Source organism: Idiotropiscis lumnitzeri, chromosome 14 (assembly GCF_059441095.1).
Source record: "Idiotropiscis lumnitzeri isolate Australia: NSW breed Sydney's pygmy pipehorse chromosome 14, RoL_Ilum_1.0, whole genome shotgun sequence".
Classification (NCBI taxonomy): domain Eukaryota; kingdom Metazoa; phylum Chordata; class Actinopteri; order Syngnathiformes; family Syngnathidae; genus Idiotropiscis; species Idiotropiscis lumnitzeri.
In genome coordinates, this window is record NC_142404.1 from 2387064 (window position 1) to 2402435 (window position 15372).

General features: G+C 46.5%; 2 protein-coding genes across 4 annotated transcripts in view; both read right to left on the reverse strand.

Annotated features, from left to right (window-relative positions):
- LOC148323130 (aryl hydrocarbon receptor-like) overlaps window positions 1-3886 on the reverse strand; it is a 50090-nt gene extending 46204 nt beyond the window's left edge. The window contains exons 1-3 of one of the 2 annotated variants that reach the window (XM_088314286.1): window positions 3433-3886; window positions 3241-3339; window positions 1246-1433 (exon numbers count right to left, since the gene is read on the reverse strand). In XM_088314286.1, the coding sequence (XP_088170412.1) occupies window positions 1246-1433; window positions 3241-3281 (229 nt within the window). In that variant the 5' untranslated portion in view covers window positions 3282-3339; window positions 3433-3886. Of the gene's footprint in view, window positions 1-1245; window positions 1434-3240 lie in introns of both variants that reach the window. The other variant, XM_088314285.1, reaches the window with a different exon arrangement.
- Window positions 3887-12700: 8814 nt separating this feature from the next.
- LOC148323131 (aryl hydrocarbon receptor-like) overlaps window positions 12701-15372 on the reverse strand; it is a 58672-nt gene continuing 56000 nt past the window's right edge. For both annotated transcript variants that reach the window (XM_088314549.1, XM_088314548.1), the window contains one exon: window positions 12701-14448. The gene's annotated coding sequence lies outside the window, so the exon portion shown is untranslated. The remainder of the gene's footprint in view (window positions 14449-15372) is intronic.

The window sequence follows — 15372 nt, forward strand, 5'->3', positions numbered from 1 at the left end:
GGAAGACACCGCAAACAAACTTTGATATCTTGGCTCGGCTAACTTAGCCCGATGAGTAGAATCAGAGGTAAACGTAAGAATTGTCAATACTGCATATACAATTACAATAGTCACACAATTCAAACCATGCAGTTGAGCCTGAATGACTGAGATGGTTGCTGCCAAGTAATAATAAATATCTTGCACCAGCTTTGACATTGTCTTGTCTGCATTGTGTTTTCATTTCGATTTCAACCCATTCAGGCAATGGTTGGGCTTGAGCAACTTTGGCATTGAGGTGGTGGCTGCCAAGTAGCAAATGAACAAAAAGCACTTTCACTTCTTGTTTAAATTGTTTTGATTGCTTTCGCAACCCTTTTAGAAGTAATCTAATTCGGGCTGAATTAAACTTGCCCTCTGTTCATTGCAACCAAGTAGTCAAATCTGAAAAGCAGTCATGGCTTCAATACATCTAGGCTAGATTACTGTAATGCACTTTACTTTGGAGTCAGCCAGTCCTCCCTCAAGCACCTCCAACTGGTGCAAAATGCTGCTGCTCGTCTTTTGACTGGAGCTCAGAAGACGGATCACATAACACCAATCTTGGCCACTCTTCACTGGCTCCCAGTGCAGTTAGGAGTTCCTTTAAGATACTTCTGTTCGTCTTCAAAGCTTCAAATGGCCTCACCCCAGCGTACCTCTCCAAGCTCCTCCACCCCTACCCGCTTCCTCAGGTCTGCGGTCCAAATGCTGCTGGAGGGACAGTGGACTAAGCGCAGCATCTGGAGGGATCGCACCTTTTCTGTTTCCGGTCCTTCCCTATCGAATGACCTTCCATTGCATGTTAGGCAAGCCCCCTTTCTGTCCACTTTTAAAACTCGTTTGAAGACATGTTTATTCTTTGGCTTTCGACTCAACATGAAAGTGTCGCGGTTCTGCTGTTCTTCTGGTATCTATTGTTTACGTGTTCTTATTTGTGTTCTAATTTATATTAAAGCATTTTGTTACAGCTTCAGCTGTTGTGAAATGCGCTATATAAATATAGTTGTATTGTATTGAATCAAATGGTCTTGCACAATATCATCTGAATTACTTTGTTTCAGTTTCTATTGCAACCCATTTGCAGTAAATTAACTGGACCCAATTTATTTTTCTCATCTGCTGTCCTGTCCCATGACCTGTTCTTGTGTGCTTTTTTAACATCTGTGGCAATACATAGAAGTTGCAAACTCGAATGATTCTGCTCCTGACATGGACAGAACGTACCAGAGAAGAAGTTCTTGGCTCGCAGGTAGCTGACACTTAGTCGTAGGATAGACAGTTTGTCCAGGCTGGCGGTGACTTCCTCAGGAAATGGCAGGAGGCTAGCCAACCTCTCCAGCTCCCCATTGAGGCGATCCCGGTGCCGCTTGGACGGGTTGGACTTCGCCCCCTCATTGGGTGGCTGTTTCACACTACCAGACAGGACAAAATTAGAATTAAGTACACAAGCACAGGTGCTTTTTGTTGATGGATACACATGTTGTGGTGTGCATTAAATTGGAATTTATGCTAAGTTGTTGATCTGACTTTGAGTTTTCATCCTGAATAGAACGGTATGTTTAGGTACTAATTTCTTGAACAGGACTAGTTGGTTTGCACCCTACCTCAAACAAAATGACCATCAGTGGGCATTATGGTTGTAATTTGTGTCATACTAAGAGTTGTTTTTGATATTTTGGTTATTTGGTTTATTTTTTAGAAGAAATTATCAGAAACTGCTGACAATACGATACACTACAATTGAACACTGCTGAAAACATTGATCAAACTACAAATGTAAGGTAATTGTCTCATGCAGCTGCCAAGTGCAGCTGCCAAGCGCGTTGTTACTGCTCCAGTTGTTGTGAAATGCGCTATTTAAATACAGTTGTATTGTATTATATCATTAATGACATTGTCGATCAAAAGGGAGAATTTTCATATTTGTCAATGTTTGATCCAACATTTGTATTAGCTGAGTGTTTACAAGGGTCTTCTAAGCACATATTCCTTTCCAAATTACAAACGCTGTTCATGGCTGGAAATGAAAACATTTCCACAGCACATCAAATGAAATAATGTGTTTTACAATTAATAGTGCAGATAGTGGCCCTAACAAAAAACATACATGAATGATTTATTTTTCTTCCTTTCTAAAAAAAAAAAAGTTTTTAAAAAGTTATTTCAGAGGCCATGAGCTGTGTTTAGACAGCATCTTTGATAGATGTCAGCATATATGGCCTTCTCTGCTGGCCCTCGTCTTTAAGGTGGTTGCGTTTCTTTACAATTGACAGGTCAAGCCACATATGCTCACGAAAGTGTTTTTATTCGATAACCAAATTCATTTAAAAAAAAAAAAAATTAAAATAAATAAATAAACAACGGGGAAAAAACACAGGCATCTTAACATTTACCAGTTGAGTTGTAAGTGCTAGAGTATTGAATGTGAAAAATAGATCGCCCTTTGAGTATTTTTGTTGTCTTTTATTTATCATTTTTATTTCATTTTTGTTAGGATTTCGCACTTTAAAAAATAGCCCCTCGTACGATTAAACTCGCTAGTTTGTTGTGCATGTATGCGCAACATTCGTTCGTGTTTTTTTTTTCTTTAATTAAAATCGCCGGAGAGAACAGCATACAGCAGCTGCAGGCCTTTTAGTGAAAAGTGTATCACTTTACTTTAAAACAAATTGTTGTTTTATTGTTACGAACAAAAGCGGGCGTCTTTATTGCATTTTAAATAACGATAATATCTTCAAAAGGGCGTTAAAACACCCCCGATCGAAAGAATTTAAGGAGGCTGACTAAAGCAATCTAATGAATTAAACGTGTATTGTTCGAATTTTGTGTTATTTGCAGCAACGTGTTAAAATTGTGTGAAGATTTATTTCTTTCCACGCATGTTTGTTTTGAAGGTCAAAATCCGGCCTTGGAAATAGAGGGCCTGTAAAAATAATCCTCGGGCATTAAAGCAGTCCGGTGCACAACATTGAACGTAAAGCTGCTTTTAACTGTAAACAAACAACACGTTCGGTCTAAATGAGAAAATATCCGCTATAATGTTGATGTTTTTTCGATCAAATCACCAAAATGCATATTTGAAATATGGAATTGCATGGTGACTATTTGATGGGGTTTTTCTTTGTTTAAAAGTATATTTTCCCCACTAGTTACATTTTCATTCACGTACCAGTAAGTCTAATTAGGGGGAAAATAAATAAAAAAATCGAAATAACTTACGCTCTCTGGACTGGTTTTCTCCTCTTGCGTCCTGCATACATGACGCTGCTGCTTATGTAAGCCTGGTGAGCCGCAAACACTCTGCGTCTCTTTCTTGCGCTACATGGACGACCAGCGCAAATATTCCGTTTTTATCCCGACAAATCAAAGCTATAAAACATTTTATTTTTTTAATAAAAAATAACCCGCCACCTTGGCCGTAGCAGTAGCTCCCAACTGGACGGATTTCGCTCCTTTAAAATGAACCAAAGTGTTTCAAAATCATCGGGATAATCCACAATAGTTGTCCCATTTGGAGTGTGATGCACTTGTTCCGGGCACGTACGCTCAATTTGTCACGTCCACACCAGTCACAAAAGATGCGCCAGGTACACGCACGAGCACTCCATCCTAGTTAAAGATAGCAAAAAGAAAAAGTTTGCAAACTAAAAAAACGGAAACAAAAGGGGAAACAATAAACATGTTAAACGTGAACATCGGCGCTGTGCTGCAGCAAAGGCGGTGGGAGGCGCGCGGTGGGAAGGTCCGCGGGGGCGCGCATTCCACCGGCGGTTACGCCCGGCACAGATTGACTACGTGCGCGCTATCTCGCTCGCTCAGAAAGAAACTTAAAAATGCAATAGCGGCGAGCGTGTGCGCACGCATGTGGGAGAATCTCCTGGAAACATTGGCCGTGCGCGTGCACCTAAGCGCGTACCCAAGCGACCCTCCAGGGCCAATGAGCGCCAAGCATGCGCGATGAAGGTTTTATGGGTGAATATGGGTCAGGGGTGAGACTCTTACATGTCATGTGCATTCCCCTCACTTGATTGTAATTTTCGTGTTAATAATTCATGTTATCATATTTAAAAATGTCAATTATGGTTATATTTCTGTTTATGTGTTTAACTGTCATCATATATTTAAAATAAAGTTTGAAAAACAGTATGATGCAGCGTTTCAACATAAGACTATTGGAAATGATTTAGCCTCATGCAAAGGAGCAAGATCTTTGCTGCAATCAAGCATTGCAGTTTTGACGTTCAGATGAGTGACAAACCTTTTTAAAAAGTTAGGTTATTGATCCCCATATTGATCAAGCCATGACCTTGGCATTATTAGCACCAAATTCCAACCAACTGAACTAACCAGCTTGTTTAGACAAATAGCACAAAGTATTAAATCAACAATAACCTATGGTGGTGCTGGGGCAACTAAGACATATCTGCCATCTAGTGGTGTATGGTGATATTACAACTTAAACCTACAGCCGATACTTTCATACTTGCAGAGCTGCCAATTTAGAAAGTCACTTCCAGAACAATTATCTGGATCACCACTTTTCTCTCCTTCGGCCATTGTGGTTTAAAAAAAAAAGCAAGAATATATTTTACATTTTCAAACAGTCACAGTCACCTGTTACGACTTCCGGGTGTGTTTTTACATTTGTGATGAAACTGTGATAACCAATTGCAGCAATTCAAAGATGATTTTGGAATCTATAATTTTGATTATTTCAACGACTTAATTGCATAATTGGATAAAAAAAATAAAAAATTGCAGTAAAGTTCGAGATATGAGCACATCGCCCAACCAACATTTTGCTTTGACTTGTGAGCAATAATATGAGATGCATTTTTTCTAGATGGAGGCAACAAATTTCACAACAAGCAGCAGTTATGTAGATAAGGCCATATTCTCCCATTTGGAAGTCTTCTTGTTTTTTCACACACCTGGCTTACCGCCCATCAAGCAATACGCATTAAGTCTGAGACTGGCTGTAAATCATGGAGAATGGAGTTTTAGAGGAGATAAGATAATACCATAGAAATCCATTTGGAAAATCCATCCATCCAAAGATTATCCTGGCCGCTTCTCCTCACAGGGGTCCCGGGTGTGCTGGAGCCCATCCCAGCAGTGTTCAGGCAGTAGTGGGGGTACACCCTGAACTGGTAGCTAGCCAATCGCAGGGCACACAAAGACAAACAACCATCGACACTCACAAACACACTCATGTTCTTTGGAATGTGGGAGGAAACCAGAGAACCCGGAGGAAACCCACGCAGGCACGGGGAGAATATGCTAAGTAAGTGGGACTTAAAAAAAAAACCCTCCAAACCACAGCACGATGTTGCAGTTGCAAAAATGTCAGCTGGGGCTGATATTTCTCCATCAGCGTAGTGTGTGCAGTCACCGTCAGCGGGAACTGCAAGCAACTGCATCAAATTGCTCTATGCTGTCAAGTGAGAAGTTTAGTTCACTGCCACAATAATCGAACCTCAAATTTTCATCCATCCATTATTTGTACCGCTTCTCTTCACAAGGGTCGCGGGGGTGCTGGAGTCTATCTTTGGGGAGTAGGCAGGGGACACCCTGAACAGGTTGCCAGCCAATTGCAGGGCACACAGAGACAAACAACCATCCACGCTCACACTCATACCTAGGGGCACTTTAGAGTGTCCAATCAACCTGCCGTGCATGTTTTGGGAATGTGGGAGGAAACCGGAGTACCCGGAGGAAACCCAGGTAGGCACGGGGAGAACATGCAAACTCCACACAGGAAGGCCGGAGATGGAATTGAATCCACGACCTCCACATTGTGAGGCTAATCTTGTACTAACCAGTCGGCCACCGAGCCGCCCTCTCAAATTTTCAGTCAAAGTAAAAAAAATAAAAAAGAAAAGAAAACAGCCAAATAACGACTCACATCTCCAAAAATGTACATGTCAGGTCACTTTTATCATAAAGTTGGTGTGTTGGGAGATTTTCTTAAACTATGTGCCTCGGTTTAATAAAGGTTGACAAACACGGCATTAACTTGGCATCTTTGTCATCATCGAATGTTGAACAAGAGCCTGAGATGTGCTCCTCTAATGTTTTGACTCCCAAAGAATTGGAGTGCAAATTAATGTATTAAATATAAGGTCCAGAGGCCTCAGTAAAATGGTGGCCATGCTGTCATAGCGAGTGAGTGTCCATGTGCCCTTGTGACACGTGCATGTTTTGACAGCGCACAAAGACACACAAGATACGTCTCTGTGCTCAAACACAAACACAGGGGTCACATGATCGGTTCACAGCCCCCTTAGGGTGCACACACACATATGCAAAGACAGAAACACATGTGCACGCACCCCCGCACACAAACATGGACACACCCCCACACACACACACACACACGCACACACGCGCACACAAAACTAGGCCAGTGAGCCAAAGGGTTGTGTTGTTGTTAGTGTGAAAGGTTCACTGTCAACAGATCAGTTCTCTCGCTCTCATATGCACACGTCCACACACATTCACAAGCACGCACTCACAGATGATGATGGTGATTAAAGGTTGAAAGGAAAACAAATCATGAGGCACCCGTGCGCCAACGAAGAATTTTGAGTTAAAACGAAACATCCAACATTGCTCCCCAAACATGATAGAGAAGTGTAGTGGGAGTAAGGGCAAAAAATGAGAGAAAAACCATACAAGAGGAAATGGGACTTATAGCAAGGAAGGAAGGAAAGACGTCCACACTTCTCTGTCTTGGCTCCTCCATACAATATGGGAAAGGCAACGATTTTAACTCGTTTAGAGCCATTGACGGCTACATTTTCTTGCACAATGTGTGGCTGGTACTACAATACATGAGTGATGCTAATGTCATTGAACTATACACAAATAAAGGTGACAAAAGCAATTGCAATAATTATAGTGGTATAACCGCCCCAGGATTATTGGGTAATTCTTTGCTCGAGTTGCTGAGCATGTCTACCCTGAATCGCAGTGCGGTTTCCGGGCGAACAGACCCATCATAGACATGATTTTTTCCCCCTCAGACAACATTAGGACAAGTGTAGGGAGTAAATGCAGCCACTCTTTGTAGCCTTTATAGATCTCACAAAAGCGTTCAATCTAGTCTTGTGGCATCTTCAACATTCTTCCCAAGATTGTATGTCCACCCAAACTTCTCAGTATCGTCAGATCCTTCATGATGACGTGAAAGGAACCGTCATTTTAGACTGCTCAACCTCGGCTGCCTTCATTATACAGAGTCTTCTTTGCTATGATACTGAAACACGTCTTTGGTTCTGCAACTGATGGTATCTACCTCCTAACCAGGTCAGACAACCTTTCCAGATTAAGAACCAAGACTAAAGACCAGCTGAGGTGTGCACGTGACTTCCTTTTTGTTGATGAAGCAGAGGTAACCATCCACTCAGCTAAGGATCTACAAGAACTGATTTGCTTCAGTGAGGATCAACTGCTATTTATTGGCTGTGCAAAGTTGCCTGATGTTAGCAGGAACTGGAATGCGCTGCCATATATGCTGGCCATGCAAGAAATGACATGGTTTCACTTTCCATAAATTGCAAAGAGATCCTTGTACAAGAATTGCTTTCCAGATGGGGCCACGCGTTAACGAAATTGTTAGCGTGTGGTCCGTCAGACGCGTTGAAAATTTCTGACATCCCTTCCTATTGTACGTCTTTCGAAAAATTGCATTGCCAGTGTTTTACCGGTGCAGGTGCAACCTATCCTCGTTTTGGCACGCCCGGCCACCGGGACGACAAGCAGAGCGAATGCGCCGCACACACCGTTGATTACACCGGCAAAACAAAACACGTCTGCGGTCATTAAAAAAAACAAAAAAAACACTTAGGCTCACACCGTGATGTAGAACGTTAAAAACAGCGCTGGGGGTTGTCGATGATGAGGTGTTCATCCGAAATTGATGATCACTTGCACTGCGACGTTCACGACTGCAAGCGGTGGTGGTCGCGAACGTACTCGATGGCACAGAGCCACCTGCATGTCTGGATGGTAAGATGATTTTGTTATGCTTACCTCGACTGTTTAGCAGCCGAAAGCTAATGCTGTCTTGACAATTGCTGTTACTTTTAACACCGCTGCAGCGGCTTCTGGACATCCATGCATGCCTGGCGGGGTGCAGCCTCCTGAGACTTAACAAAACCAAGTGTCAGGTTCGCCGGTAGGCGAGGTGGAGGGTGGACCCAAAATGCGAGGAAGCAGGGATAAGGGTAACTTAAAGGGAATTTATTTACAAAACAAAACCAAAAGGCAAACAAGGTACTAGGACAAACAAACGTGGCAGGGTGCAAAATAACAAAGTCGAATTAAACGTGACTAAACAGAACAAAAACCGAGGAACGAAGACAGTGACAAAAACTAGGGGCGAGAGCGAGAACATGAGCGTGAACGAGATCAGGGAGCGGTCGTGACAGTCCAAATGGAGCAGCAACAGGGAGCCAAGCGGGGTAATGAACCGACACTGGGTTGATGTCATGGGAAGCTTAAATAGTCCGGTAATCAGGGGAGCAGATGGGGATCAGGTGTGTGATGGGTAACGATGAGCAGGTGCGTGACTGGTGAGGACGAGTGCTGAGGGGGAAACGCCCCGAAAGCAAGCAAAACAATAACAAAACCGCATGCGCACAATAACAAAAAACCCTGCCATGCCCGACGGGGATCATGACAGTACCCCCCCCTTAAGGGACGGATCCCAGACGTCCCAAAAAACAAACACGGAGAAAAAAAACCCCAAAAAACCCCCAAAATTGTCCAAGAACAAGGGTGGGCGGAAGGGGTCGGGAGGTGGGACCCAGGCCCGCGAACGAGACCGGTCTGGCGGATGTCCAGGGGGCCAGACCAGCGAGTCCCGACGGGGCCATTCGGGCGGCCGTCCGGGAGGCGGGACCAAGGCCCGCGAACTAGGCCGGTCTGGCGGATGTCCGGGAGGCCAGACCAGAGAGTCCCGTCGGGGCCATTCAGGCGGACGTCCGGGAGGCCCGATCAATAAGTCCACCCGTGGCCATTCAGGCGGACGTCCGGGCGCACCCAAGACAGGAACGTGGAGCGGCGGCTGGTCGTCGAGCCCCGCCGAGACAAGAACGTGGAGCGGCGGCTGGTCGTCGAATCCCGCCGAGACAGGAACGTGGAGCGGCGGATGGTCGTCGAGTGTCGCCGACACAGGAACGTGGAGCGGCGGCTGGTCGTCGACCCCCGCCGAGACAGAAAGGTGGAGCGGCGGCTGGTCCTCGAGCCCCGCCGAGACAGGAACGTGGAGCGGCGGCTGGTCCTCGAGCCCCGCCGAGACAGGAACGTGGAGCGGCGGCTGGTCGTCGAACCCCGCCGAGACAGGAACGTGGAGCGGCGGTTGGTCGTCGGACGCCGCCGAGACAGGCACGTGGAGCGGCGGTGGACCGTCGGACGCCGCCGAGGCCGTGACGAGAAGCGGCGGCGCGTCGTCGAAGGCCGCCGAGGCAGAGTCGAGAGGCGGCGGCATGTCGTCGTCCACCGCCGAGGCAGGAGCCAGGAGCGACCGTGGGTCGTCGAGCGCTGCCGGGGCAGGCACTTGCGACGGGCGCAGGACAGGCGCCGTCGGATCCTGGACCGGAGGCGGACGCGGGACGGACTCCGCCGGAACGTGAGCTTGGGGCGGACGCACAATGTGCTCCGCCTGAACGTGAACTGGGGACGGACGCACCACGTGCTCCGCCTGAACGTGAACCGGGGACGGACGCACAACGTGCTCCGCCTGAACGTGAACCTGGGACGGACGCACAACGTGCTCCGCCTGAACGTGAACCTGGGACGGACGCACAACGTGCTCCGCCTGAACGTGAACCTGGGACGGACGCACAACGTGCTCCGCCTGAACGTGAACCTGGGACGGACGCACAACGTGCTCCGCCTGAACGTGAACCTGGGACGGACGCACAACGTGCTCCGCCTGAACGTGAACCTGGGACGGACGCACAACGTGCTCCGCCTGAACGTGAACCTGGGACGGACGCACAACGTGCTCCGCCTGAACTTGAACTGGGGACTGACGCACGACATGCTCCGCCTGAACTTGAACTGGGGACGGACGCACGACGTGCTCCGCCTGAACATGAACTGAGGACGGACGCACAACGCGCTCCGCCGCAACATGGACTTGGGGCGGACGCAGGACACGCACCACCGGAACATGGGACTTGGGGCGAACGCACGACGTGCACCGCCGGAACATAAACTTGGGGCGGACGCAGGACGTGCTTCGCTGGTACATGGACTTGGGGCGGGCGCACGACGTGCTCCGCCGGAACGTGGACCTGGGGCGCTGGCAGGGCGCCGGAACGAGGCTCAGCAACTGGCGGGGAGCCGGGACGGGGCTCAGCAGCTGGCGGGGAGCCGGGACGGGGCTCAGCAGCTGGCGGGGAGCCGGGACGGGGCTCAGCAGCTGGCGGGGAGCCGGGACGGGGCTCAGCAGCTGGCGGGGAGCCGGAGTGGGACTCTGGAGGCTGCAGCGGACGAGGAACCGGCACAGAGGGCTGCCGCTGACGAGGAGCCGGCACAGGAGGCTGCCGCTGACGAGGAGCCGGCACAGGATGCTGCAGCTGACGAGGAGCCGGCACAGGAGGCTGCAGCTGACGAGGAGCCGGCACAGGAGGCTGCAGCTGACGAGAAGCCGGCACAGGAGGCTGCAGCTGACGAGGAGCCGGCACAGGAGGCTGCAGCTGACGAGGAGCCGGCACAGGAGGCTGCAGCTGACGAGGAGCCGGCACAGGAGGCTGCAGCTGACGAGGAGCCGGCACAGGAGGCTGCAGCTGACGAGGAGCCGGCACAGGAGGCTGCAGCTGACGAGGAGCCGGCACAGGAGGCTGCAGCTGACGAGGACCCGGCACAGGAGGCTGCAGCTGACGAGGAGCCGGCACTGGAGGCTGCAGCTGACGAGGAGCCGGCACTGGAGGCTGCAGCTGACGAGGAGCCGGCACTGGAGGCAGCAGCTGACGAGGAGCCGGCACTGGTTGCTGCAACAGGCGTGGAGGCGGCATGGTCTGTGCAGCTGACGTGGAGGCTGCAGCGGGCCGGGCGCAGCAGCCGGGCAGGGCGCAACCGAGACGGGGGAACTGATCCCTATCAGCCTGCCGCCATAGGGAATCAGGGGAATGGGAGACACGAGGGACCGAGACTATGGGTGCTGGTGAACGTGAGCTATCATGCGCAAGGGGAACGTGATCAGGTGCGGAAAGTGACGGTGGACGAGGGGAGCGACGGGACCGTGACTTACGTGACTTTGGACGTGAAGCGCGCGAGGTAGAGTGGGAAGTGGACTCAAAACAGTCAAAAGAAAAAGATGACGGAAGTTGTTCGGGGGGAGGAAAGTGACGGTTCCTAAATAAGACTGCGTTGCGCTGAGCGTCTAGGAGAGCGGAAATATATTCAAAATCATATTCGTGATCCGAATCGACAAAAAAGTGAGGGGCAAGGTGCTCAAAATCATACTCGTAACCGGACTTACTTGAATCGTGAGGGGGTGAAAAGGCTTGGTGCTCAAAATCATCGTCATAATCGGAATCAATAATCAGGTGAGGGGGTATGACAGGGAGGCCGTCGATTTTAATACCGTGAGACGCGGAGGAAGCAACAGACGAGGTACGGGGCTGGTCGGCAGACTGATGAGGGCGGTTGTCCGATCGGCGACGACGATGACGTCGCCGAGAGCTTCCCGCAGGGTCCGTAGTTGGTCGGATCATTCTGTCAGGTTCGCCGGTAGGCGAGGTGGAGGGTGGACCCAAAATGCGAGGAAGCAGGGATAAGGGTAACTTAAAGGGAATTTATTTACAAAACAAAACCAAAAGGCAAACAAGGTACTAGGACAAACAAACGTGGCAGGGTGCAAAATAACAAAGTCGAACAAAAACCGAGGAACGAAGACAGTGACAAAAACTAGGGACAAGAGCGAGAGCGAGAACATGAGCGTGAACGAGATCAGGGAGCGGTCGTGACAGTCCAAATGGAGCAGCAACAGGGAGCCAAGCGGGGTAATGATCCGACACTGGGTTGATGGCATGGGAAGCTTAAATAGTCCGGTAATCAGGGGAGCAGATGGGGATCAGGTGTGTGATGGGTAACGATGAGCAGGTGCGTGACTGGTGAGGACGAGTGCTGAGGGGGAAACGCCCCAAAAGCAAGCAAAACAATAACAAAACCGCATGCGCACAAAAACAATAACAAAAAACCCTGCCATGCCCGACGCGGATCATGACACCAAGGGCACATAAATCACGACAGAGCCCTTTAGGTTGGGTGAAGTTTAGTACTGGTGTAATATTTACATGCATACCTATTATATAAGTGCCAATGTTCAGCCGGATCAAGTGTCCCGTTAAGGGCTTTTATGGAATGACATTTACAATGAATTGGCAACCCCCCCCACACTGCAATTGGATGGCAACCAGTTCAGGGTGTCCCCCGCCCACTGCTTAGTGACAGCTGGGATAGGCTCCCGTGCTCCTGCGACCCTAGTGTGGACTATAGCGATTCAGCTAATGGATGGAGGACAGTCGAAATACGGTGGGTCAAACTTATTTCATACTTGGTCTTTAAAGGGACAGGCTCAGCCTGTAGCACTAGGATAGATTGAGTTCCTTTATTCAGAAAAAAAACCAACGAATTTGAATAATCACACTGTACCAATTTCAAATCATTATATGCATATATTCATATTTATTAAAAAATATACAGTAGACAAAAAACATTATAATTGCTTGATATATCACATGATAACAATGACTAATATAATTAGGTTACATGAAAGTGAAAAATAAATTTGGCTGAGGTGGTTTAAGTGGCTCCAGTCTCGAAACCTCCCTTAGGCTTGTTTTTTCATTTTAACTGAGTGATCACATCAACATGTTTCTCCTCCATCTTGCACAGACACAGATAGATAGACAGGCAGACAGATAGACAAATAGATAGATCAATACTGGTCAAAGCTGCCAAAATATCTGAGGAGGGTGTTCACAGTGAGATACTTATGTTGATGGGATTCCTGGTATTGTATTAAGTGCACTTGTTACGAGCGGAAAAGCCACTAGAGAAAATGTTCCCTTAATGAAGGATACAAAAACATGTTCATGTCAAGGCCACTGAATATATATATATATATATATATATATATATATATATATATATATATAATTTTATTCTTTTTTTTTCCTTAAGCGTGAAGGCACAAGCAAGGGAAGGTGGAGGCCTTGCTATAAATGTTTATATATTAATACACGCTTTGTCCTCACAATTCAGCATACTAGTAGAACAACAAGTACGTAATGTTTTTTCCACAATTGCATAACATTGTTTGCATACTAGTTGGAAAACAACACTCTACTAATGAGACACAACTATGCACTAGTTGTGACCTGTGAAGCGCTAAATCTTAACTAGTAAACTTTTATATCAATATTTGTACGAGTAGTGCGCAGTCGTCAACTAGTGCTCAGTTTTAACTCCCCACCAGTAATGAGTTTGTCCTACTAAAATGCCAAAGCTGTCTGATGAGTGAGGACAAAGAGGCTTGTCATAAAGAAATAATATTTCCATAAAGCTGTTTGATCACTTGATGGAAAAACATTATGCCAAAGCATGATAGTTACTACCAGTGCGCTGAATTGTCTGACCAGTGAAGTCAAAGATCGTACTAGTGCATGGACCTTGGGATGGATATCAATGCCCCTGATTGTTCTACATGGGTGCATGGAAGAAACCATGAAAATTCCTGCCGGCTTTTACAGACAGTGGAAAAGGAGTTGCAGTTTAAAGTACTTTATCTAACCTGAAGGGGGCATCCTTGACACGCACTAGTGTCGTTCACTGACAAGTCGCTCAGACCCATGGCGAGAACCAGAATTCCATGTTTCCCATAAAGTGGACTGAACTATATCATGGAATCAGGTGAATGTTACCAGTGCTACCTCAAGATTGTTTTATTCATTTGGATTGTCTGTGGCCGCAAGTTTCTTGACACACCATTTCATTGATGGTACTTATGAAATTGAAACTATGGTTCAATGTTGATTTAAAACACAAACCTGTATTGCATGTATTTTAGTGATGATGGCAGCCAGCTAGTGGGCAGCTGTGTCTCACTATTGTGTATATATATATATATATATATATATAAACGTCCTAAATTGCAACAAATATTGGTTTTCCAAGTAAAAAAACTAAATCTTTGGCTGTTTCCATTCACACCTTCATACTTCATTCCTAATATACGGAACTTTCATGTGAGTAAATATGAGACAGATACAAGAGAGGTTATATGACAAAGTAAGTGCAAGAGTCGGAGAATAAGCGCCGATACTGCATGGGGGGGAGGAGATGCTGCTAGCCGGTTGCGGTGGCAACATCACTGGCAGCCACATGGATGACGAGCGAAGACTGTTCCATCTATGTGAAAAAAACAAAAGTAAAACATGAATATGACTGTACTATGAAGGAAAATGCAGGACTGTGCACCACATTTGTTTGGTAGTGAGCCAGCTAATAAAATTATGGGAGGGCATTAGTGCAATTGTGCAGTCCTAGGATGCAATATAAACTACTACTGTACTTTCAGCCAAGGGTGTACTTAAATATTGACCAATGATGTATTTTGTTTACCATTACAGTATTCTTATTACAATACTTCTATCACTGTAGTATTTCTACCACTGCAGGATGTTCACTACTACAGTACTTTTATCATTGCAGTACTTTTATCATTGCAGTATTTTTCTATCATTGCGGTACTTTTACTATTACAGTACTTTTACCATTGCAGTACTTTTACCATTGCAGTACTTTTACCATTGCAGTATTTTCTATCATGCAGTACTTTTCTATCATTTCAGTACTCTTACCATTACAGTACTTTTATCATTGCAATATTTTTATGATTGCAGTATTTTCAATCATTCAGTAGTTTTTATCATTACAGCGTTTCCCCCTCCGTATAATGGACAAACATTAGGAGTGTTTCCTTACACTTAGATACGTTTATACTGTGTATATTTGCATGCTTTTTCTGAATGTCTACTGCTAATGTTATACATTAACGGCTACATTACGCCGCCGACTCTGTGTGATCTATATCTTTGCTGCTGTAACACCTCAAATTTCCCCATTGTGGGACTAATAAAGGACATCTTATCTTATCTTATCTTATTAGAGAACACTACTTTTTTGGACATTTCTATGTGATGATGTGTCTCACAAGAAGACACTGCTTTGAGGGTTTTGCCACTTTGAAGTAAACTATTTAAGGATGGTTGGATGGATCATCATCATATTGTTCACAGCAAAAATAACTATTGTATTTTCCGGACTGTAAGT